The 24,126-nt window shown below is 37.3% G+C and overlaps 1 protein-coding gene across 8 annotated transcripts in view; it reads left to right on the top strand.

The window, feature by feature from the left end:
• Positions 1-4,476: 4,476 nt before the first annotated feature.
• bma (SCY1-like protein bma) overlaps positions 4,477-24,126 on the top strand; it is a 39,316-nt gene continuing 19,666 nt past the window's right edge. For 7 of the 8 annotated variants that reach the window (XM_036364067.2, XM_036364070.2, XM_036364069.2 and 4 more), the window contains exons 1-14: positions 5,339-6,616; positions 6,851-6,976; positions 7,112-7,210; positions 11,049-11,204; positions 12,202-12,322; positions 13,387-13,482; positions 13,602-13,747; positions 15,218-15,348; positions 19,202-19,316; positions 19,921-20,066; positions 22,922-23,075; positions 23,195-23,371; positions 23,570-23,642; positions 23,833-23,969. In XM_036364067.2, the coding sequence (XP_036219960.1) occupies positions 6,437-6,616; positions 6,851-6,976; positions 7,112-7,210; positions 11,049-11,204; positions 12,202-12,322; positions 13,387-13,482; positions 13,602-13,747; positions 15,218-15,348; positions 19,202-19,316; positions 19,921-20,066; positions 22,922-23,075; positions 23,195-23,371; positions 23,570-23,642; positions 23,833-23,969 (1,857 nt within the window). In that variant the 5' untranslated portion in view covers positions 5,339-6,436. Of the gene's footprint in view, positions 6,617-6,850; positions 6,977-7,111; positions 7,211-11,048; positions 11,205-12,201; positions 12,323-13,386; positions 13,483-13,601; positions 13,748-15,217; positions 15,349-19,201; positions 19,317-19,920; positions 20,067-22,921; positions 23,076-23,194; positions 23,372-23,569; positions 23,643-23,832; positions 23,970-24,126 lie in introns of all 8 variants that reach the window. The other variant, XM_070111813.1, reaches the window with a different exon arrangement.

Raw genomic sequence — 24,126 nt, 5'->3', positions numbered from 1 at the left:
ACGATGATATGTATTTAAGAATTGATAGCACCATGTCAATGCGGTGTATGCCTCGGCGTATGAGTAATATTTAGTAGACGCCGGACGGGAAAGACTTATAGAATTTGGTTACCATCAGATGTGAGGATTCGAAATGTATTGCATTTTTTTGGAACTTGTTTCGCAAGCCATCGGCGTGGGTTAAAACTCACACCTGAATACGTTCATACCTCCGGGGAACGTATAAAATGTCAGAGAGTTTTTCGGGCACAAAACATGAAAGACTCACCATTTGCCAGATAAGATAAAGTCTCTCTAGGAAAATCAAATATACATAGGTACATATATTTAGTAGCTGGTTGCTTATTTTTCCAGAACTGGCAATTCATGACGAGCCCAAACAAAATAATAAGATTTAGCACATTAATGTGGTATCCTAGGCTAAGCCTCTGAATATTGCCTATATAAAGCAAGGGAATTGAAGATTTTGTATAGTTATGTAATTAACAAATTTTTATTTTAAAGAAGATTGGTGAAACACTCTTTTATGTGGGTTTCAGCGTTAAGGATGAAATAACGCTATTGAGTGGCAGTACGTGTACGGCATAGAAAATTATTAATCAAAGCTCCGAAACCCCTTTTAATTTATTTCAGCACCTGTAATCGCACACGGTTACTTATCTTGAATTGGCTTAGATAGGCGCTCCAGCTATTGAATGATAGTTTGTTTCTGATCATAAACACTTAAATTTACTTTTCAACACACTTGGCTCAGTGCTCAACTATTTCTGTATGCATACAACTGTAGAATCTATAATGAGCTTGGGAAGTGTTAGTCAACAAAGCGGATATCTAACGGATATCGCCTTAGCAACTTTTTGCATCTTTCCCCGCTTCTCTACTTTTCAATGCGTGAATGTGTTGGCTGCAAGACTAGCTTGTTGCTATACGTTGCTGTTGCTCACTTAAATTTGATGGCGATGCTTCGATAAATGGGCATACAATTTTATGCTGCAATACCAGCAAGCGCATAATATTAAACGCTGGTCATTCGATTGGCATTCATGACCACTGCGTTGCGTCTGGGGCCATGAACACTTTGAAATCCCGTTTGTGCAATTTACAATTCTATATTGCTGCCACTTTACCCTTTTTGAATGCGATAGAGCAGAATAGTCGACGCACACAAACAAACATTTATGCCTGCATGAGGGTGTTTGGGGGAGCAAATATAAAATGGAGCCGAGGAAATAATTTCCGGCTTTTGAACGATTCAAAGGGTGATAGACCGGAAATCAAATTACTGCAATGGCTTAGACGTTAAACCGCTATTTTGAGGTACAAAGTACCGCAACTACCCGCGAAGACTTTGAAAGTATTGACTCCGCGTTGAGTGTGCACACTTTTCTTCACATATATAGGGTGATCAAAATCGAGGTTTCCTACTTACAAAAAAAAAAAAAATCACACACAGAAAATTAAAATTTTATAAGGACTGTTTATTACATTTCGAAACAACGTTCTTTGGCATTTATTTTTTGAAGATTATCTCTTTCAAACATTGGCCGCAGCTACGTCTAAGACTCGTTCGAGCATTTCGACTGTTTTGCTCGAAGGCCTGAATAGAAGTGGAATTGTCCGCTTAGACTTTAAGCTTTACATATATCTACAGGAAAAATTCCAACGGTGTGAATTACATGATCTTGGTGGCCAATCGCCCGGCCCGAAACCTGAAATAATCGGTTCACCAAAATGTTCTCTATAAATCCATTGACTTATGCGATGTGTGGAAAGTCGCGCCGTCTTGTTGAAACCAAATGTCGCCGAGGTCACGAGCCTCAGTTTCAGGCATCAAATAATCGGTTATCATCGAGCGATAACGGTCGCTGTTGACGGTTACGTTCTCATCGGCATCATTTTTGAAGAAATATGGACTGATTATTCCACCGGCCCATAAACCACACCAAACCATTGTTTTTTCTTCGTTGCTCTTCGTCCCAAATGCGGCAATTTCGTTTGTTTATATACCCATTGAGCCAGAAATGAGCATCATCGCAATCGGATCTTCTTGGAACTTTTCAAGAGCCCAAGAGCGAAGCGATTTCGCTTGAGAAGGTCGAGCGGATTTAGTTCTTGCGCTAGCTGTATTTTGTACGCTTTTAATTTACGTCAATGACGTCAGTCCGAGTTGCTGCAACGACGCCGAATCGACTCTACACGGTCTTCGTGTACAGGCTCAGCTACGGCCGCTATATTTTTTTCACCGCGTGCTAGACGTGGTCTATTCGGTCGAATATTATCCAATAATGAATGTTTGGTCTCAAGATGGGTGATGGTGTTGTAAATAGTACGCTCAGTAGCCCGATTATGTTAACCACAAGTTGAGTAAAGCGCGCGAAACACATTCTTTACAGAACGTGAATTTTCGTAGTAAAGTTAAACGATTTGTAAACGTTGTTCAGGAGTAGGTCTTTCCATGATGAAATGCCAAATAATACTGAACAAAAACAACTCGACAGCTTGACAAGACCCACGCGTGATCTGTCAAAAAAGGCTATTAAGAAAAGTACCTGAAGTTAGATCACCGCGTGGGGCGTGTGAGTGTATGTGTGGAGTATAGTTCCCTACAAGAAACTGCTGATGGTTTCACCAATACACTCACATTTTTTATGTCAGTCATGACGTACAGTTTACTTGTCAACTGCCCGTCACTTTTTTGCTCAAAAGGGACACCTACGACTTATATTGCATGCATCTGCAAAAGCCATTATACTATGAAATGAATCAATGAAATATTCAATAATACAGTCGCGAAATAAAAGAAGTGAATTTTCAGTAATTAACTAAACGGAATATTTAATACGAAACAGTGTTTTAGTTATTCTGTTTCCTTAAATATTGATTTGCTTATTTGACAGCTATTTCACTGTCACGCGAATCTACCGTTATACAACAACTTATTTTGCAGTAATTAATTTTTCATTGGTATTGCAATCTGGTCTTTCAAAGTTAGTGTGTTACTAAAAGTACACTCTTTGTATGGTATGTGTGTATGTGTGTGTTTAAGCTCTTTTTGTTTGGGTTTTTTGACTCCACTGCCTTCGTCGTCTCTTTTATTTAGTGTTTGATTTTACTGCTTTTGTTTGCATCATCAAATTGCCGCTACGTGTTCGCTTTGTAGTCGGGCCAATATCGTTCGATGGCTAACCCACATCCACACATCCCCTCACTTACAGAGGTGTGCGCATGGATGTGTTCATACCTTTGTCGGAAAATTAATGTCTGCCTGTCGAATATCATATAGCGATTGAGATTTTATTAGTACTAAAATTAATGCCTTCTTTTGCTGTTGTACTCACATGTAAACACATGTATGCTAATAGGAATAGGTCGTAGCATGCAGTAATGTGAATCATCTATTTCTGCATAACTCAATTTAGTCGACATTTTATTTATTTACAGTACCTGGTATTTGAAAATGATTGGAGAGAACACAATATCAATGACTTTACTTTTGGTGGTTCGGTAGGCAAAAATATATATCCAATCAAAATAATTGATTTAGACATTGTTTCAACTGAAGGTTCAGTAAATTCTTCCACTGCATGCTTCTGAGACATATTGAATATATTTATTCTCGTTTACCACTCAATGAAACATTAGTTCAAATCGCAGTTGAGGTGAATTTATCCTTTTATTTTAGATGTTATTTACCGCTCAGCAGGCCAAACTTATTTATGGCATGAAAAAGTTCTACAGAAATCCTGCAGTCATTTAAAGCTGACTGAAAACCATAAGGGTCAGACCACAATTAGAAATAGTAGTTTGACCATATACCTAACAGTGGTTCAAGCCCCATAGGTAAGGCATACAGTGTTTTCATTCGCTCTAAACTCATAACTGTGTAAGTACCTGGTGTAGTCAACGTTCCTCCAAAATGCCAAACTTTTGGATTTCTTCCCTACCATAGCGTTTTGCTGTCAAAATCTCTAACATTTGCATAACACAAACAGCTTTAGCTGCCTTTTAAATTTTCTTCTTCATGCTTTGTCTCTCTCTTTAGATTTGTCAATGACATTGTCCTTAAGAGCTTTTATTGGCGAATGGAAACCAGAGCATTGAGTTACAAAACGCCTGACAACAAGCAAAGCGACAACTGTCGCAAATCAATTTATATCAATCATAATTAGGTGTGAAATAACAACTTAAACGAAGCCACACGCAAACGAGCCGAGCGCACGACTGGTATGAGGTAGAAGGACGGAAAATTAACAAAGTCTTCCAACGCTCTTGTCAGCCACTGAATTTGATTAATTGTAACAATAAAGTCGAAACAAATGCTGCGCAGTCAGTAAAGAGTGAGGAGTGAAAAAAGCGGTCGAGTGACAGCGTGACAAGCAACACCGGACTGCATACCGCTAGGAGACAGAGTGGCATTGCGCGGGCATTTAGAAATTCCATCGTTGCAATTGCTAAATTTGACACGCTCGCAATTGTCGGCGAACTGAGATACGTTTCATTGTCGCATATTCTAGAGGCCACAGGCAGGACAATTAAACAACAAGAACAACAGTAGTAGGGGGTACATCGAGCCGTAGAAAGAACTGTACAATTAAATTGCATGAATTAGCAGTTTAGAGCGGCGAAAGAGTAATCAACAACCATACATCAGTACTGACGACCACAACTGAAGCAACAACAGTCATAATTACTGCAACCGACGCATCAGCACATAATCACACAGCTACACATCAACTGGTTCCCTACACCCGCAAGCGGCGAATTATCAGACGGTCGAGCTGCCGTCACAATAGTGGTATTCCCAAAGCAGCTCTAACAGGCCACAGGCATAGAAATCTACGCACATTTTGGCGCTGACACACATACAAAGCTAGCATTTCCCGCAACTGACAAGCCTGCCGGAATACAAATTCAATATTGTTGCCGTTGTTTGGAGTTTATTAAATTGATTGGCCGTAACTAATTGGACAGTCGAGCGTGGGCGAGCGTGGGCGAGCGTACGAAAGCCGACGGCAACCACAACTATATCAAATCCCAGCAAGCGGGCCTGCGAATACAGTCTGAACAACAAGCAACAATTACAACAACACCATTCATATGTAGTTGTGAACATTTTCAATTTTATAGGCACACAACAACACTTTCACAACTCGACATACAGGTAATACTAAAACAGATCTATTTGCACGCACACACATTACACGAAAAGCTACTACAACCTAGGGACATTCACTAGAGAATTACATAGGCACACAGTCAAACACACAAACATTAGCACACAGCAACGCACATAGTTTAATGAACACGGCATTTCATACAGTGTTGGGGTATAATTTAATTAGTCAAAATAGCGCAACGTTGGAAGCAACTCAAGCAGCATATACTGAACCAGCCGCAACATAGGCCGGTACAACACGAAGGGCAGCAGCAGCAGCAGTCGCTGCCGCCGCAACCACAATCACCCAAGCACCCGCCTCAACAGCATACGCAGCCGCTCCAGCAGGCTCTACCAAAGCTCCAGGCGCAGCAGGGGCAACAGGCGCTAGAGCTAGCAATCGCGCCGCAGCAGCAGCAGAGGCAACAGCAGCCAACGCAGGCGCCTCAATCTTCCTGCGTGGCGTCTGCAGCAAACGACCCAGCAACATTTGTTCCCATTAATCCAGCAACCACAAAAAAAACAACGGCAACAACGGCGGCCAGAGTTTTCTCGCGTTACGATAGTCTTGAAGAGCTGCAGCAGCGTACGAGCAGAAGTGGAAGCGCAATCGGAATATTGCCAGTGGTCGCGGCACAGGGTCCACAAGGATCGCGTGGCAGTATAGCAGTTGGAGCTGGTGTTGGCGCGGCAGGTTTGTATGCATCTGCGGGTGGACGTTTACCAGTAGCAGGTGGCGTTAGCAGCAATAGTGGAAGCGGCAGCGGTGTTGGTGTGCGCGGTTCGGGAGGTTCCCGCAGTGGTAGCATAGCAGTTGGAGTGGATGGTCATCGTGCAGTGCTGAGTAGCAGTGGAGCAGGCGTGGTATTACCAGCTGGTCAGAAGTTAAGTAGGAGCAGTGTGAATGGCTATTCAACGGCAGCTGCAGCGGTTGGTATTGGTGGTGGTGTTGGCATCGGAGTTGGCGGTGGAGCGAGCGGCTGCGGAGTCAGTTCTTCACAATTAGTAGGTAGCACTACATCGACGGCACGAGGGCGTCTTTCAATCAGTTCACCATCTGGCCCTAGCGCGGGTGCATCTGCAGCGATACAAGGCGGTGTAGCCACTGCGAATGAATTCTTGTTAATAGGTGGCGCTGGTGGTGCAGGTGTTGGTCAAGGAAGTAGTGCTGTTGGTTCTGGTGCGGGTAACGGAGCTCCCGGGGCTGGCGGTGTTGCTGGAGCAGGTATTCCTAAGCGCCAGGGAAGCTTTTCAAATGTTTTCTCGAAATTAATCGACGGAATGCCCGCCGGTACAATGTTCTCTAAATTCAAGAGTGCCAATACGGCATCCACATCACTACAAAATATCACCGATGCAAATCCTATCAGTCAGTACTTCGAGATCGGCAAACAAGTGGCCTGTGCAGGCCCGGAATTGGTGTGGCGGATACACGATGGCTACCGCAAAAGTGACGGCAGGGTAAGTTCAAAATTATAATTTTACCCATAATATGCGTTAAAACTGCTACACCATGAAGTATATATTATACATGTAGACAGCCTTGCATGCTTAGCGGCGACTTTATTCACTTCAATATACAATAAGTACACTAGGATGTAAAATTGTACAATTATTAAAAAAAAAATTGTGAGAAAACCCTTTTGAAATTTCAAAGGTCAAAAGTAACGCTTTCTTTATTTCTTCATTCTTTAGGAATGTTCTATATTTGTTTTCGAGAAGAAAATTGCAGAAAAACTTCATAAGCCCCGACGTAAAGAAACAGTAACAGAACTACTGAGAAACTCTGTAAAAACAATGGAGCGTTTTCGTCATCCTAAAGTAAGCAGATAACATAAATATCTTTTAATTATTCTATTTATGGTAAGACTGCCTTGGGTTATTATGTTAATTAGGGAACCTCACGTGGCTCTTTAAATTTTATTATATTAAACTAATTTTTCTAATTTTTCATAGATTCTACAAGTTATCCACACAGTGGAAGAATCGACAGATACTTTGGCCTTCGCTGCTGAACCTATCTTCGCTAGTCTCTCAAATATTTTGGCGTTTCATGTAAGTAACTAACCAAATTAAGAATAATTTAATGTAAGGCTTCTTTTAATTATGCAAATATATTAGTGAAGTTTCTTTATACTAGGAATTTTATATGTGATCGCCGATTAGCATTCCCTCGCCGATTAGCATTCCTTTTGATAATGGCCCCGCCGCATGCCCAGAACACATTTAACACCTATTATTGCCTGTCTACTGCTGAAGCTATTTTCTAACCATTGTGCTGCGTTGACTAATTTATATATATTACATATTTTATACCAGTGGAAAGATAATGATACATCGAAATGACGTATCTTCTTTTAAAAGACTTTAGACTTAAGAGTGTCTAAGGTTTTAAAATTATTACTTTTTGACTAAGATAGTTTATTTCATTCATTTGTAGTCTTATGAGGTACATATAAAGTCATAAAAACTGCGCATTTGAATTTGATCCGAATACTTAAATCTTTATACAAATGGTGAAATTCGCCAAGTTTAACCCGTTTTTTATTTATCAATGTTTTCCATATATTTTTCTTTTTAATATTTAGCATAGAGCTGGAAGCAAGTATTCTTTATTTGAGGAATCCATGTCTTCTCTTTTCACTTGCACAAGCATAAAAAAAATTACCAGATTACTAGAAAGCAAGAAATATACGAGTATACGAGGTCTGTTCAAAGAAAAAGGTGAATTTGGATTTTTCGCGGACGTGTACATTTGTTGAGCCAATTTCGATTAGTAGTTTGTTTTTGATAACAGAAAAGGTAAGTCCCGTTTTCGATTCTCTGCTCTTCGATTTTTGACTTTTGAAAGAAAAGGATCAAAGAATATGTATTAAATTTTGCGTTAAAAATGGAATAAAGTGCTCAAAGGCACTTGAAATGTTGACTGTTGAATCCTGGAGGTGCGACCATGTCAACAAGCGAAGAAAACATCGAAACAGTGAAAAAAAATTGTTCTTGAAAATCGTCGAATCACTATTAGGGAAGTTTCAGAGGATGTTGGCATATCAATGCCATTCAATTTTCTCGAATGTTTTGGGCATGAAACGTGTGGTAACTACCGTATTCACCGGATTTGCCTCCCTACGACATTTTCCTATTCCAAAAACTAAAGCCATAATTTTGCCACAATTAATGAGATCAAATCGGAATCGAAGAAAGAGCTGATGGATATAAGCGCGTTTCTGAAGTGCTTCGAGGATTGGTAAAAGCGTTAGCACAAGTGTATTATATCCTTTGATACCTAAAACGATCAACAGTGATCGAAATCAGCTTTACGCTCGGCTTGGCTTTCAGCGTCCACTCTGTAAGCACCCTTAAGCTTAGTTTTAAGAAGAAGTTGTCGTGCTTTAAAGTTATAGGTAGTTCTCTGTTCGAGATTTTCCCAATTTTTTATATATGTATTACGTTTGTCTCCTCTTTCGCCAGTGAAATTCAGTACAGAAATCAATGAATATGTTATGTACCACAGTGGTTTTCAAAAGTCACCTTCACAAAGCTAAAGTTGCATAAACACTCGTATATAGATCATTATGTACACTTATGCATTTAGGCAGCCGAGCGTGTTTGGCATTCGGTCACGTGCGGCACATTGCGAGAGATAAACTTTTCACATTTCGGCTTATATCGACCACGAATGCTGGGGTGTAGTGTCCCTGCTTGTTCGCCCATTATAAAACATATCACATCTTCTCTGCTGCTCTTCTGGCCTCCAGCGTATACTCAACTTGCAACGCCTCGAATATGGTTTCACCTATCAACGGCTGTGTTTGGCGTGAGTGTACATACATATATGTATGCACCACAGGTTGCCAAAGCTGGTACTGACACTGTGTCACTTGGCAGCGGGAACGACAAGGGGCTGGCGAGTATGAGACTCTAAACATATACTCTCATCTGAGGGAAGAGCGCTTGTTGTCTCCCTGCTGGTGGGTGGTTTGTGAGCAGGTTTGCGGAAATTGATACACCACAGACTGTTTACGCGTCAAGCACTACGCCCCCGCTAACCGACCTTTGAATTTGATTACGTGCACCTGAGTCGCATTCGTGTAAATTTAAGTATGTTATATTTAAGGGAGAACTAGTCGGAAAATTTGTTATAACTAAGCAACACCGGTGAATAATAAGTTTTGTTGCCTTAGATATAAGATCGATTTTAAATATGTTTGTGCCCACAGTTTATAAAATTATCAATGGTTATGTAAGATTTGCTCCCGTTTATTTTTATACTCTATATACTATATATTTTATACTAAGATACAAGACTGTTATTTGGTACACAGGATCACATTAGGGAGGGGCATCTGCAGTTAAATTTTTTTTTTAAGTGGGCGTGGTCCCGCCTCTAATAGGTTTAATGTGCATATCTCCTAAACCGCTAATGCTATAATAACAAAATTTACTGGAAGCAAATGTTTTTAGCACTTCTATTGACGGTGTGAAAATAGTTGAAATCGGGTGGCAACTCCGCCCACTCCCCATATAACGGTACTGTTAAAAAGTACTAAAAGCTCGATAAATCAAGCACTAAACATGCCAGAGACAGTAAATTTTATCTCTAGGATGGTATGAGATGACTTTATAGGAACCGCGTTCAAAATTAGACAGTAGGCGTGGCACAGCCCACTTTTAGGTGAAAACCCATATCTTGAGATCTGCTTAACCGATTTCAACAAAATTTAGTGCATAATGTTCTTTTCATATTTCTATGTCATAGTGCAAAAATGGCGAAATCGGACTACAACCACGCCTACTTCCCATATAACACCATTTTAAATTCCATCTGATTCTTTCACTTTCCACTATGCAAATCAGGCAACAATGACTGTATCGCGATAAAACTTTGCGTGAATAATGCGATTAAAGTATGCCGAAATTTGCCTAAATCGAACCAAAACTGTTTAAGCCCCTAAGTACTAAATATGTGGATCCCAGTGCCTATAGTTGACCTTCTACCGAAAATATCAGTCAATCCACAAAGAAATCTCAAACGAGTATACTATTTGACTTTGAGTATATATAAGAGAGTATAAAATGTTCGGTTACATCCGAACTTAGCCCTTCCTTACTTGTTAAATCTTTATTTTGATTTTACTCATATACATAATGTCAGTTTTGTTTGGAAAAATAAGGATGAATCAAAGTGCATAGAGAGACAAAAGTCGAAAACATATGTTATATTTCGATGAGCTTTTCTTTAATAATTTTCCAGTGGGCAATCCTTTTTTTAAAACTAGCAGAAAACTGATATAATGCGACGATCCCATTAACCTTGCTTAAAAAATTGCTTGATCATTCTTAACTTGAACTTTCGTATTATTTTTCACATATTTCTGGTAAAGAGCTTGAGAATAGGGATTACGTGAGGCTTGTATGAGCGAAAAAGAGGCGCAGAACCCTTATCATGCCTGGAAACATAAAAATTTAGCCCCATAAATCTGATCATTACCACCGATATCCCATCACTATAGCATATAGCTGCCATACAAACTGATAGAATAGATTCTTCCTCTAAATCACCCAAATTTAAGTCTCCTCACAGCCATCCGGTTTACATATATAGCGACTATGTTTGAATTAAGAGGCTCATAATAATGCAGAAGTTCATATTTTCTACACCATATTTAAGTATTTGCATATCTGTTTATTGTAAGAGCAAAGCTATACTATTACATAAGTGCATAGTACGGTATGTAATTGCAACAAAATATGTTATTGCATCGCTGTAGACCGCAAATCAGGTGCAAATGCGTTGTGCGATTAAGTTCTTTACCCGAAAAAACCATATCACATGACTCTTTTGAATAAGAGCAATCACATTTCGCTACATACATTTTCCGTCTATTGTTTGCAGGAATCAAAAACTTATGAAAATGTGGCCATGCCTTCGAACAGTGGAGCGACGGGCACGCAGAGCAGTCAACAGCAGAACACAGCAGGACCCCAACGGCCGGCTCATGCCAAAGAGTATAATTTTTTGGATATCGAATTGAAATACGGTTTTCTGCAAGTGAGTTTTAAGCACAAAAACCTTATATGCCTAGGTGTGTATGTGTATAAGCAAATCAATGCAAAAATAATTCGAATAGGCGTTTTGAGAAATAGGAAACCAATTACAGCCTTTACAGTTATATTAAAAAAATTTGCTACTTTCGGTTGAGTGCACAATTTTAACCAATAAGAAAACCATTGAACTTCACAAATTTCAACATGAATTCAATAGAAATCATCGACAGATCTTTCGATTAGTAAATGCCATTGTAAAATCCATAGAGCATTATGTTCGCAAGAATACTTGCTCTCTAGAAAATATAATATTATTTTGAAATAAATATTTTATTGTATTCTACGATATTTCTTCTTGATGAGTGAGGACCGTTAATCTGAATTTTAAACTGTTGCTTTTATGTTGATCGATTGATTTATTACTTTGTAAACTTAAGCTTATGTGAAAAAATTATTATAAAATTGTGTTTGAAAACACTGGTGCCCTAGAAATAAAATTATTATTATATCGAACACAAGTACATTGGCAGTTGCACCCAGAATTTTCCAAATGATAAAAAAAAATACAAGATACAAGTTTTCCAATTTTACAATTTCCCATAGTATTCCCCACAAGCTCTGTTAATATCTACAGTGTGTACGTAATTGTACAAATTTCGTGAAGCACAATGCACTTTCGCAGTGCAGAAAGGGAATCGCGCAGAAAATTCTACTTAAGAGGAAAACTTTTAAGTTAGGCGAATTTGGCAACATTGAGATTATCTATTATCAAAATAAATCTTTTGAACTTTCCACTTGATTTAATTGTAAACTTTAAGTATTTGTTAGTTTCAAAGCATTGCCAAGTTTTGAACATTTAACACGAGTTCAAGTATACTTATTTCGAGTATTTAGAAGAAAGCATGTGAATTAATTGAGTAAAGTAGATAGAGTATCACTTCAATTACAATTTACAGTTATACGTATATTTGTATGAATTTATGCACTTTTTTCTCTTGCAGCTGGTGGAAGCATTATCCTTTTTACACTACTCGGGCCACGTCATTCATCGAAATGTGTGTCCTTCATCTATATTAGTTACCAAGCGAGGTACTTGGAAATTGGCTGGCCTAGAATTTATTGGTGAGTATTTTTCTATGCAAAATTGTTACTAGTTTACCAACCTTTTGGAAGGAAAACTTTTCTACTGCTATGAATATGGACCATTTACACTAATTGTCTGATATTTTACTTGATTGCTTACCAGTTATTATGAGTATTTTCGAAAATGTTTTAAGGGGCACAACTAGTGTTACTGAATATTATTCAAAGTTTGGGTCGCTTTTGGCCTGCCAAAATTATATTTTTGATCAGATCAAAAATCTGGTAGGTCATTACATGGAAAATTTCTTATACATATATACAGAACATGCAAAAAAAATCGGATCATTTGTCTGAGTGTATTGACTTAAGTAAATAGAAAAATGTAGTTTTGAGAAAAACATGTTTAAAAATAAACAACGGATTCAGTATTTCAGCAAGGCGTAATTAGTGTTAACCATTTATCCTCATGTTTTTGTTTTATTAACTCCTACTATATTACAGGTGTTTACCATATTTCACTACTATACTTTAGCCACAAATAACTATATTCATCATATTAGTGCTGGGGGAAAGTACGAACCAATATCATCATGGAGATGTTAATATTCAGTACCTATACATGGGATCAGAGAACATATGTGTTGATTTCGTTTTAGATTAGAATTATATAAAAAATATATAATAGTACGAAAGTACTTTCCCCTTTCCCCTAAAAGTGGGCGTGGCACCCCACTGACTAATTTTGAACGCGGTTCCTATAAAGCCATCTCATACCATCCCAGAGATAAAATTTAATGTCTCTGGCGTGTTTAGTGCTTGGTTTATCGCGCTTTTAGTATTTTTTAACAGTACCGTTATATGAGGAGTTGGCGGGCTTGTCACCCGATTTCACCCATTTTCACACCGTCAATAGTGGTGTTGAAAACATTTGCTCCCAGTGAATTTGGTATTAGTATAATTAGTTTTAGGTGATACAAACAACCGTTAGGTGAACAAAACTATTATACTCTGTAGCAACAAGTTGCGAGAGTATAAAAAAAAGACATATATTAATAGAACTAACTTTATGTGAGCATGTGTACGCATTTTTTTATTTCTAACAGAAAGAATGAATGAGACTGATGTAAATGAGTTAGTTCCTTGCCCGCCTTGGAGTAACAAGGTTTCTAAAATGGCTCAACCTAACCTGGATTTTATGGGTAAGTAGAAAAACCAGGTCATCTTTACAACTATAATATTTTCTGGAGATGTACTACTCTTTGTGAACAACCACGTGGATCCAAATTACAATATTCGTGTTTTGTGTCTCTTTTCGCAGCTCCCGAGACTCAATTAACTTCGAAGGGTAGCCTACTTAGTGACATGTTCTCCTTGGGTTTGGTAATATGTGCAGTATTTAACAGCGGACGACCGCTCATCCAAGCCGGTAATATAGTTTCGAGTTATATGAAGCAATTGGAGATGGTAAGCAATATATAGAAAGCCTTACAGTCAAAAAGCTGCAAATTTATTTATTTATTTTAATTCATATTTTAAAATCGAAAAACTCACATATGTACACAATCTCACTTATTCATAAACGCTACTTACTCCTGCACCGAACCGACAGCTTCGCGCAAAGCACAATTCGCTCTTCGTGATCTAATTGCAAATTCAATAAAAAAATATTTGCTAACTTCATTACAAATAGAAAACCTAAATGTTTACCGGAACTAGAAATAAATCCAGTACTAAAAAAAAATTCAATTTCCAACAAACTAACGTCTAATTGACTGACGGAAAACTGCCCCATAACGACCACTAGAACATTGAAGTATACAAATATAATATTATATATCATATACGTAGTACGTACTACGTTCTCGTTATTTGAATGTGCAGTTATAGTATACTCCAAACTTAGAGGGGAAACGCAATTCAATAACGCTTAATATACAGCTGATCAGGATTCCTTTTTTTCAAAAATATCCCCTAAACTATTTCCGTTTTGAGATATAAACAATACTTCCCTCAGAAGTTTTGAGGATTTTGGGATTTAAGGGACCCTCGAAATGAAGTAACTGCTATTGCTGAGCATGAAAGCAATCCAATGATGAAATACACACGCTTACCACAAAAGTTCTTCTCCATGAAACTATTTCATGCAATTTTTACAACTATTTCTTCCGCCCTTTTAGAAGCATTCCATGTGAAATGTATGTAGGAGTGTTTGCCTGAATGCAAATACTCACCATTCAACTGCCACAACAGCTGCATTTACTGAAATGGCGTGAGGCTTTGAAAATGCAGAGAAAACAATGGTAAATTGACTCCTTGATGGTAGACTTTTTAAATTTTTTGTTTTTGGTTATGGGCTAGTTTGAAGTGTTTGTTCACGAGAAGTGCTCGGATGAAATGGAATAGTAAAATTCTGTGCTGAAGAGTCTTAAAAGCAGACTATCAAGTTTAACTTTCAAGTGAACACAAGTATCGGAAGTTTATTCGCAAAGTGCTGTTGACATTGATAAAGAACGCTTGTGAGAGCAGAACCATAGAAAATTCTGGCTCATCACAAATGATTGATAAATTGAAATTTTGGGAAATTACCACTCGTGTGAAAATAATTTTTTATGATTTCAATCGTTGTTGAATTTAATCTAATTTTAAAGTGCAGAGAAACACGAAACATAGACTTTTAAAAATATTCCAAATTAGATAGATAAGGCGAGCTATTTTTGTCTACCGAAATGACTAAATACACTCCCAAAGTGCCGATTCCACGATTATTTCTCTTTCTAATAAGGCACTAAGCCAGGAGTTTATTTGTTTTTCTTTTAATTAAGTCACCCATTGTTTGTAGTGCTTTTACTGAGAAATTTATTTAAAAGCCTTATTAATAGAGAGGTAAAAAAAGTATAGAAAAGTTAAAACGCTATTGTGATGTAATATTTTCAGCTGGAGGAGTCTGTGCAGAAAATGTTGCCACGGGTGCCGGTACCACTACAGGAGGCTACCTCTCGTTTGGTTAGTCGAGATCCCACCGCTCGACCGACTTCACAACTATTGCAACTGATTAAATACTTTAGGTAAGTGCGACTTCAAAAACTTATATATTTATAAATATTCCCATAATTAACAACTAAGGAAAGGCTAAGTCCGGGTGTAATCGAACATTACGCTTGCAACTTGCATCAAAGCAGGGAAAATACCTTCAGGTGATAGGAAAACTTTCTATTATAAAATGTTGCGAAACAATTCAACATTCATTGTTCGATGAAATTGTAAATCGATTACAATCAAATTTGGTATTTATTAACTTATATTATAGGTCATAGACTCACTTAGTTTTATTACTATATTTTACTTTCCGTCAGCTAAAATTATATTATATAATAATCATCTGTAGATGAGATATATGGAATATAAACTCAACTGAAGAAGCTAAATTTAATTTAATGAGTTGATGTGAAAACGTCAACCGGAGGGTCGCAATTTATTATTTTAGGGATATAAGGTTTGGACCAATGGCTAGACCATTTAGTTTTATTGTAGGACATAGAAAGCGATGGGCTAATTGTGGTTAATTTTGACATTGCTGAGATATACTTGAGATCATATTTTCAAGCTATTGAATAAATATATAGCTCACACATTGAACGACATGTTTTCCATAAAGTTTGATAAAATAACGAAAATCAATATATGTAGTATTTGGGAGATGGAGTAATTCGTAGACCAAATTCACATATTTTTGGCATTAAACTATAGTATATCCAATATCCTGGGTTCAGTTAATTTTGCTGAGATATCTTAAATATTTACTGATATATTTTTGCCAATACAACATACTATTAACAGAATAAAATCAACCGGATGTTTGAAAATTCTGCTTTATTAGTTATATGGGGGCTAGGGCAAGTTTTCACCCGATTTTACTTATTTTGAGCACAAAGATACACTGTTATTAGGAAAATACGATCCCTAATTTTTATTAGGTAACCCAAATATTGGCTGATATATGCGATATAAAGTCACCTGACGCTTGAATATCTTTATATTAGTTATATGGGGGCTAAGGGAAATATTGACCAAACTCAACCCTGATCCGATTTTTTTCTCACTGTAATATGGGAATATTTTAAGAATGTTATGTAATGAATTTGGTTGAAATCGGTCGAGCAGATCTCAAGATATGGGGTTTCACCTAAAAGTGGGCGCTGCCACGCCCACCTTCTAATTTACCATACCAAGCTCTCTTGTGGCGTCCTAAACTTAAAATTTAATGTCTCTGAAGCATTTAGTTAAAGATTTATCGCACTTTAAGTAGTGTTTAAAAAAACCGTTATATGGGGAGTGGGCTGGGTTATCATCCGATTTCACCTATTTAAACACTATCGCAAGAAGGGTTGTTTGTTTGTTGTGTGCAAATTTGGGTGATATAGCTTTATTGGTTTGGGAGATATACACAATAAACATATTAGGGGGGGTGAGCTCCTTAATTAGATTCGTTATGTAAAATTTGAGTGCTGTATCTTAATTTACGGCTTAGTTATAGCACTTTATACGTTTTCGATGAATGGCATTTTGTGGGCGTGGCAGTAGTCGGATTACCGTCTACAAACTCGTCTTTCCTTTTTTGCCAAGAAACATGAGTTCCACACAACTGTTAGTTGAACATAACTATTACACTCTGTAGCAACATGTTGCAAGACTGTAAATATAAATACAATTACAAATTATACTAATTTCCTGGCTAAATTTGTGAGGTTAGCCTTGTATTTAGTCATAAGCATATAAAGTTACACAATACCTAACAATTCGTTAATTCCCAATGGTAGATTTAAACATTTGCTTAAATATATAAATTTGAGAGATGTACATATCATATATACATACTTATATAGATCGTCTTAAGTCAGGCTCTAATTTCCAATGTTTGAAGAGTGAAAATATGAGATTCATGTGGCGAATTTGTTCAGAATTCTTGGAATGTAAGGGTCGCTGAAGAATGAAAGTGTTCTCAAGCATTTACCTCCCATCACTTTCCGCCAAGGGTGACGCCATTATTTATGCAATGTAACACGTTTTCTCAGCTTTCTCGAAAACAACCGACCCCTCGTGACGAAATAACGTAGGAGCTCCTCTCGTAAGAGATTTATTTGTATAAAATATCACAAAGCGAAGGAATACGGTATATATGTGCGTGTGCATAGCTTTTGTGTGAGACTACCACTCGCTCCAGTTAGGAGTTGCTCAGAAGTGCGTTTCGATACGTCGAGTAAGTAATGTAGGAGTATGTACCGTTGTGGTTTGTTTAACTTACCCTTATGCTGATTGACAAGTGTTGCGCCATTCTGAGAAGGCGATTTATTGAGACATAATTTCGCACACACACTCTCACACTAAATATTTATTTCTTGTGAAAAATACCCCAGCCGGGGTAATGGAGAAAGCGCGTAGAATAGCACAAAGTGGAAAATACAACAGAATACAAAGATGTAAATACAGTTTTCCTGTAGTTGATGGCCTTCATTGCAAAGCTTGATGTTTGTTTTTGTACTTCTAGAAGCGTGATATCGCGCGTGGCTGTGTGTTCGCTCATAGCTCGAGGAACGATGCTGATGCCACTTTTTGCAATGAGTGTGGCAGAGACATTGACGCATCCGTCGCTGCTGGCTATGTCTAGACCAAAAGATGGTGATAGACATAAAAATAGTAGACGCACATTAAGACGATTTACAAGTAGATGAATCCTCGACATTTCCGATTTGCGGGGATGCAATTATCAATGCAAATAAGGATACTTCGTGGGTTATAGTGAGATAGTTCAATTAATTTTAAATTTTTTGGAGAAGAAAGTCTATATACCTTATACTAGGTTTTAAACAGAAGAGTATTTTTGTTCTTGTCCGTTCAAGCATATTTTCGGAGAGTGTAGCTCAAATATAATAACCGATAATCTTAAACATTTTTTTTTTTTACAAAAAGATAGTCTATATGCTCTAACCCAATTTTATCTGTGACTACGGCATGTCTTTTAATATTTTTAGACAGGAATCAGATTACAAAAAAATTACTAAACATCTTAGGCAGGCGTTTAACTTGCCAAGTAGCTTAACTTTTCGAAAATCCAATTTCAAGCTGTTATTTCCTCTTAAGAACCAATCCTTCAAACTTCTTAGTCGGCACTTAAGAATAATTATGGTTTCAGTGCAAAATAGGCAAACTTTTAGAAAGAAGATTTTACTAAATTTAAATCTCAGCAACATGTGATTGTGTGCATCTCTACTTTCTGTAAATGTTGACGACCAGTCACGTAAATTGGTATAACCACGAAAGAGGCAGAGGAATAGGTGGAATAATGCATCCGAAGTGAGCGGCAAGGGCAAGTATAAATTGAAACTCGTAAGTAAGCAAATATTTGCGCTTTCCATTCTGCTGGAGATTAAACCACTTTAAAGATAATTTAAATGCTGTCAACAATTCTTTTATTCCTTATTTCTTGTTGAAATGAGATCCACACTGTTTACACAGGTTAAGTACATTACCCGCAAGGCTTAAGTGTAGTTTGTTTGGTTGTCTGCTTGAATGCAGCATTGGAAGCGTCTCTCACACACCATCGCAATGGTGATACATAAATACCGGCATAGGCTTACATAGCCATGCACAGACAGACAGCTGTTTTGCTTTTGAAAGAAGTAAAGTGTGATTAGAGGACTTTTTTAAATTTGCGTCGACCCACATTTAAAGAAAAATTAGATGGGTGGCGGTTTCAATTGGAATTCTATCTGTTTAGCTGTTAATAAACTTTAATGCTAATGGCTGCATTGCGCAGAGTAGTTGTTTTTAGAAATTTTCATTCATAAATTAGTTGTGAAATTTCTATACATAATTATCATACATATACGAGTATCTACAAACGTACGCTTTAACTTTCAGTGATCCCGCTGTAAACGCACTCAAGTTCTTAGATGTGGTCAACATGAAGGACACATCGCAGAAGTCTCATTTCTACAAAAACACGCTAATGGAAGCAATGCCGCTGATACCGCGAGTAAGTAGTCAGCACACACTTGCGCACTTTATGCTTATGTATTGTACTTAAGAAAAACTTACGTTAAACCCTTGAATGCCACACACTTGTGTACATGGAGAAGATTTCACAGCAGCAAGCAAATTGATGGAAATAAGTAATACTCAGGGTTTTCACGTTTATTTAAATGAAAAGAAAACAAAACATTCATGCAACAGGTGTATACGCAGTAAACATCAAAGAACCATCATGAAACTTGCCTTGCAAGTCTGTGCATTCTACGTGAAAGTGACTGTAGCTTAACAGCGACTGTGTGTGTTTAAGAAATTCACGGAGTCAGGTGCGCGCTTAATGGCTAAATGAAATTCCGACACATTTATGAGGCAGCAATTGCTTGGCACATAAAAGGACCTGTTGCCGCGGACCGCGGTGTTATGGTAGTACTTGCGAATCGCTTGTTCATACTCATAATGTTTTGGTCGTTGTTGCCTCCTTGTTTTATGACTTGCTAATTTCACCCAAAGCTAATAAAAATATGTAAAAAAATATATATTATTTTTATGTATGAGAAAGATTTTACGTTGACCGGCATTCACTGTTCATAACAATTAACGTTTTATTGCAGAAATTGTGGTGGCAAAATGTGTGGCCAATGTTGCAGGCCGAAATCAGTAATGGCGAAGTACTGGCAGCGGTTTTACAGCCCGTCATTAAACTTATTCAAGAGGCTTCACCGGGCGAATATGAGTCGATCATGGCGCCAACAATGAAGTAAGTGGTAAACATTTTCTTTCAAACAATTTTTAAAATTAAATTCGAAGCCTTTATTTTCGATTATTGCATATTTTAAACATAATTATAACTATACCATATTTACCAAGTGTCCTGTACATTAATAATTCAAAAATATTTACATATAAATATAATGATATAATTTGAGCTTTTAATACGTATGTATGTAATTATATCCGACCAATAAGTTATATAGTCCTACTTGTTCCACCGCTTTGAGTCATCAGCCACTTCCGTTTGTACTCCAGATATCTTTATTAGGTTACCAATAGGAGTACTCAGCGTATTTCAATGCGTCCGGTTCATGCCACCGCAAACAGAATCCAAATAGACACGGAACATTACCGCTGGCGCTATCCTTATTTTATTTGCCTTCTAATTCCATGTATGTTTTGTTTTTGTTTTTCATCTTCGCTCGTCACAATTCACTTGTGGTTGTTTTAGCCGTTTCGTCTTTTTGTTCTCGATTTGTTGACTCTCGTTCTTGTTCGCCATGTCCCTCATTGTCGTCGTTGCGATAAAAGTTGTTTGCACAATTTAAGTTTGTCAGTTTGTCGCTCGAAATTCACATTGTCCTTTTGTGTTCGCTGTAAAATTTAACCTCTTATTTGAGCTTTACATTTTTCTCGTTATTTGGTGCCACAATAAACCTATATTTCAGGTACTCGTTAAACAAAAGTCACCGGACATTTTTTTGTACTCTTGCAACATGTTGCTACACGAGTTGTAGATGGGCGCCATTAATCGAAAAAACCTATCAAATGCCATAACTGAGCACCAAATTGTAATTTAGCACAAGGGATCGCAGCAACAAGGGCATATGTGGGCTACAAAATATTTTAAAGTGACCGTGGATCTGCCCTCTAATAAGTTTAATGTCCATATCTCCTAAACCACCTAAGCCACAATATCCAAATCCGCTTAGAATCAATTGTTTCAGAACGCCTGTCGACAGTGTGAAAATACTGATAGTAGCACCGCCCTCTCTCATATGCCGGTACTGTTAAAAACTACTTAAAGCACGATAAATCAATAACAAAATACGCCAGAGACTTTAAATGTTACCCCGGAGATGGTATAAGAGAACTTTATAGAAGCCGTGGTCAAAATTGTACGATGCGCGTGGCGCTGCCCAGTTTTATATAAAAACACATATCTCGGGGCCTACTGGACCGCTTTGAACCAAATTCATAATGCTCCTAAAGTATGCCACCTTATGACCAATAATTGTTCAAATCGATTTAAAACTGTTCAGGAATATGTGAACCCCAGTATCTACAGTGGACTTTTTACCGAAAATACCGGTCAATGTGTGAGATATGGTATGTCAAAAATGGGTTGATCAGGTCAATACTTCCCTTAGCCCCCATACACCTCATATAAAGATTTTCGAACTTCCGTGTAACTTTATACCGCATATATCGGTCAATATGTGAGTTACTTCAATGCAAATTAGAGAGCGTATTTTTATAATAACAGTTTGTCTTTGTTGCTAAAATGGATAAAGTTGCCCCCATACTACAATAATATCTAATCATATCAGTTACCATAGTTATCATACAAGTTGTATAACTAATATCAGGATGACTGACTTTACTCCATATGATTAGTGCTGGTTTGTGAGGTACCTTAATAAAACCCAGGGAACAATTTATCAGAATGTGGTATTCGCAAAAATAGATAAAATCGGGTCGATACTACCTCTGCTCCCATATACTACTTACAAAGAGTTTCGTACTATTTATATCTATTTAAAATTGCTGGAAAATATGTTCTCGAGTATACCTGAGCAATGTCAAAATTAATGCCCCCTTCGTTATCCCCAATATACCTCATAAAATGATTTCCGTCTTACCACCTGTCTTTCAATCGCTTAGGTTGGTCAAAATGTATGATATTTTAGTGAAACTAAGAGGACAATTTTTCTTGAAAAGTAAGTAGTTTAGCGCTGATTTAGGGTGGAGTTTGTCTATACATCGTTCTAAACCTCATATCCCTGATATAATGTATTCCGATTCTCTGGTTGACGTTTTCCACATCAACTCATTAGTGTTTTTAATATAATTTTAGCTTACGCGAACTAAAATAGAGCAACTAGTCTAAAGTTTATAGCCTTAAATATAAGTCAAGAAGGTACCACATTTGACTGTGATTTATTCACGATTTCATCGAATAATGGATGTTTAATTTATTCGCAACAGATTTTAACATAAAGTTATGCCAGCACCTGAAGAAATTTCGCGGGCTTTGATTCTTACAAGTTGCAGGAGTAAAAATATTTGGTCACACTCTAATTAGCCCTTCCTTACTGGTTTTCCTTTAATTTTGATTGCAGGATTTTGGCATTTTCTTTCAGCATTAAAGCACTTACTGGCCTGTTTTTACGGATAAACTAACAGGAAAGAGTTTTCTCCATTTTGGGCAGCTCTCGAGTATGCAGTGTTTTTATTTATCTAGGTGCAAACAATGTGCCACTTATGCATTTTAAAATCACTTGTCCTTTCTGGTTTAACGGAATTTGTGAATTTCGCTAAGATCGTCACACTCGACCCTTTTTTGAATTAATGAAAATTTCAAATTTTTTTATTTACTGTCAAGCACACAGGTTTCATAGAACTCATTTTCAGGTAACAAATCATAAGCGAAGCGCTTAATGCAAATCCAAAATTGCAACTGATATGTTTTGCGCGTTACATGAAAACTCAAAAAACTCGTCATTTACTATAAATGAACTCCCAAGCCCAGAATTATTGAAGGTCCATGCATTGCAACCAAAAGACATGTAAAAGTTATGTACATTTATAGATGAATCGTTTTCCCAAACTTCTTTGCAGAGTAATTTTCGGGTCGCCCAAATCCATACAAGCCACTGTGACGTTGTTGGAAAATTTACACCTTATTATAGAGAAGACCGCTCCCGGAGATGTAACCACAGACATTATACCAATGCTGTTTTTTGCTTTTGAAAGCTCAACGATACAAGTACAGGTAAAGAATTCGGTTTCATTTATTATTTATTTGAAAATAGGTTTAAAAAACATTATTTTGGTTTCCGAAATTCTTACGAGTTCAAATTATACACTGTCATTTTTATGCTCCGCTCTCAGAGCGCTGCTGTTGTAGCAGTCACAAATGTTTTTGACAATATCGAAGATGTTTCCATCAGACGCATGGTGATTCCAAAGGTGAAATCTGTTTTCGAAAAGAATCTAGCGGATCCTAAAATTGTGCAAAACGTACTTATCTGCATAGATGGGCTCATGGATAAACTGGAGCGAACTCAGGTGAATAAATTAACAAAATTTGTTTATAAAACTAGTACTTCCGCTGTGAAATGCTGCAGTTGGGTAAGTTCTAAGTATAGCAGAATTACTGAACGAACTACTTTCAACTTGCACAACCTGTGCTTTTCCGAAATCCTTACAATCAGTTTTATTCATCCTCTTCATGTCAAAACATGCTTCTCAATGTTGCTGTAAAAGGTTATGGAAGAGGTGCTGCAGCTGCTTGGCGATGTCCGCATACCGGAACCGGATATTGTTATGCGTACAGTGCGTAAGTATTTTAGTGTTAATAACCGTTTTTAATGAGACATAAAGAAATTGTGGGACTTAGTTCTATTCTACTATGATACTAAAATTTAATATACTTGCTTTAAAGTACGCAAGTAAGGTAGTGAGTGAGTCTTTTGGTTAATGATAATAACGTTTAATTTAAAATATGATAATCGTTTAACTGCTTGCAGATATATATCATAAATTGGTTGTCGATAAAACATATGGTCTGACCGTGGAGACAATGGCTACGCATGTGCTTCCACTGTTGATTCCACATACCGTTAATCCGGGTCTGAATCTCGAACAATACTGCATGCTGGTGGAGGTAAAATAAAACTAAACTTATACTCGTACACTTATATGTCCATACAAGTATATATATTAATGTAGACACTTAAATAATATATACATACACCATAAATATACATACGAAGATTGCAAATAGTAACGGGTTTGTTAAAAGTTTAAAAAAACACTTGCAC

This window comes from Bactrocera oleae, chromosome 6, assembly GCF_042242935.1.
Source record: "Bactrocera oleae isolate idBacOlea1 chromosome 6, idBacOlea1, whole genome shotgun sequence".
In the NCBI taxonomy this organism is placed as follows: domain Eukaryota; kingdom Metazoa; phylum Arthropoda; class Insecta; order Diptera; family Tephritidae; genus Bactrocera; species Bactrocera oleae.
This window is presented reverse-complemented; position numbering and strand designations above follow the sequence as displayed.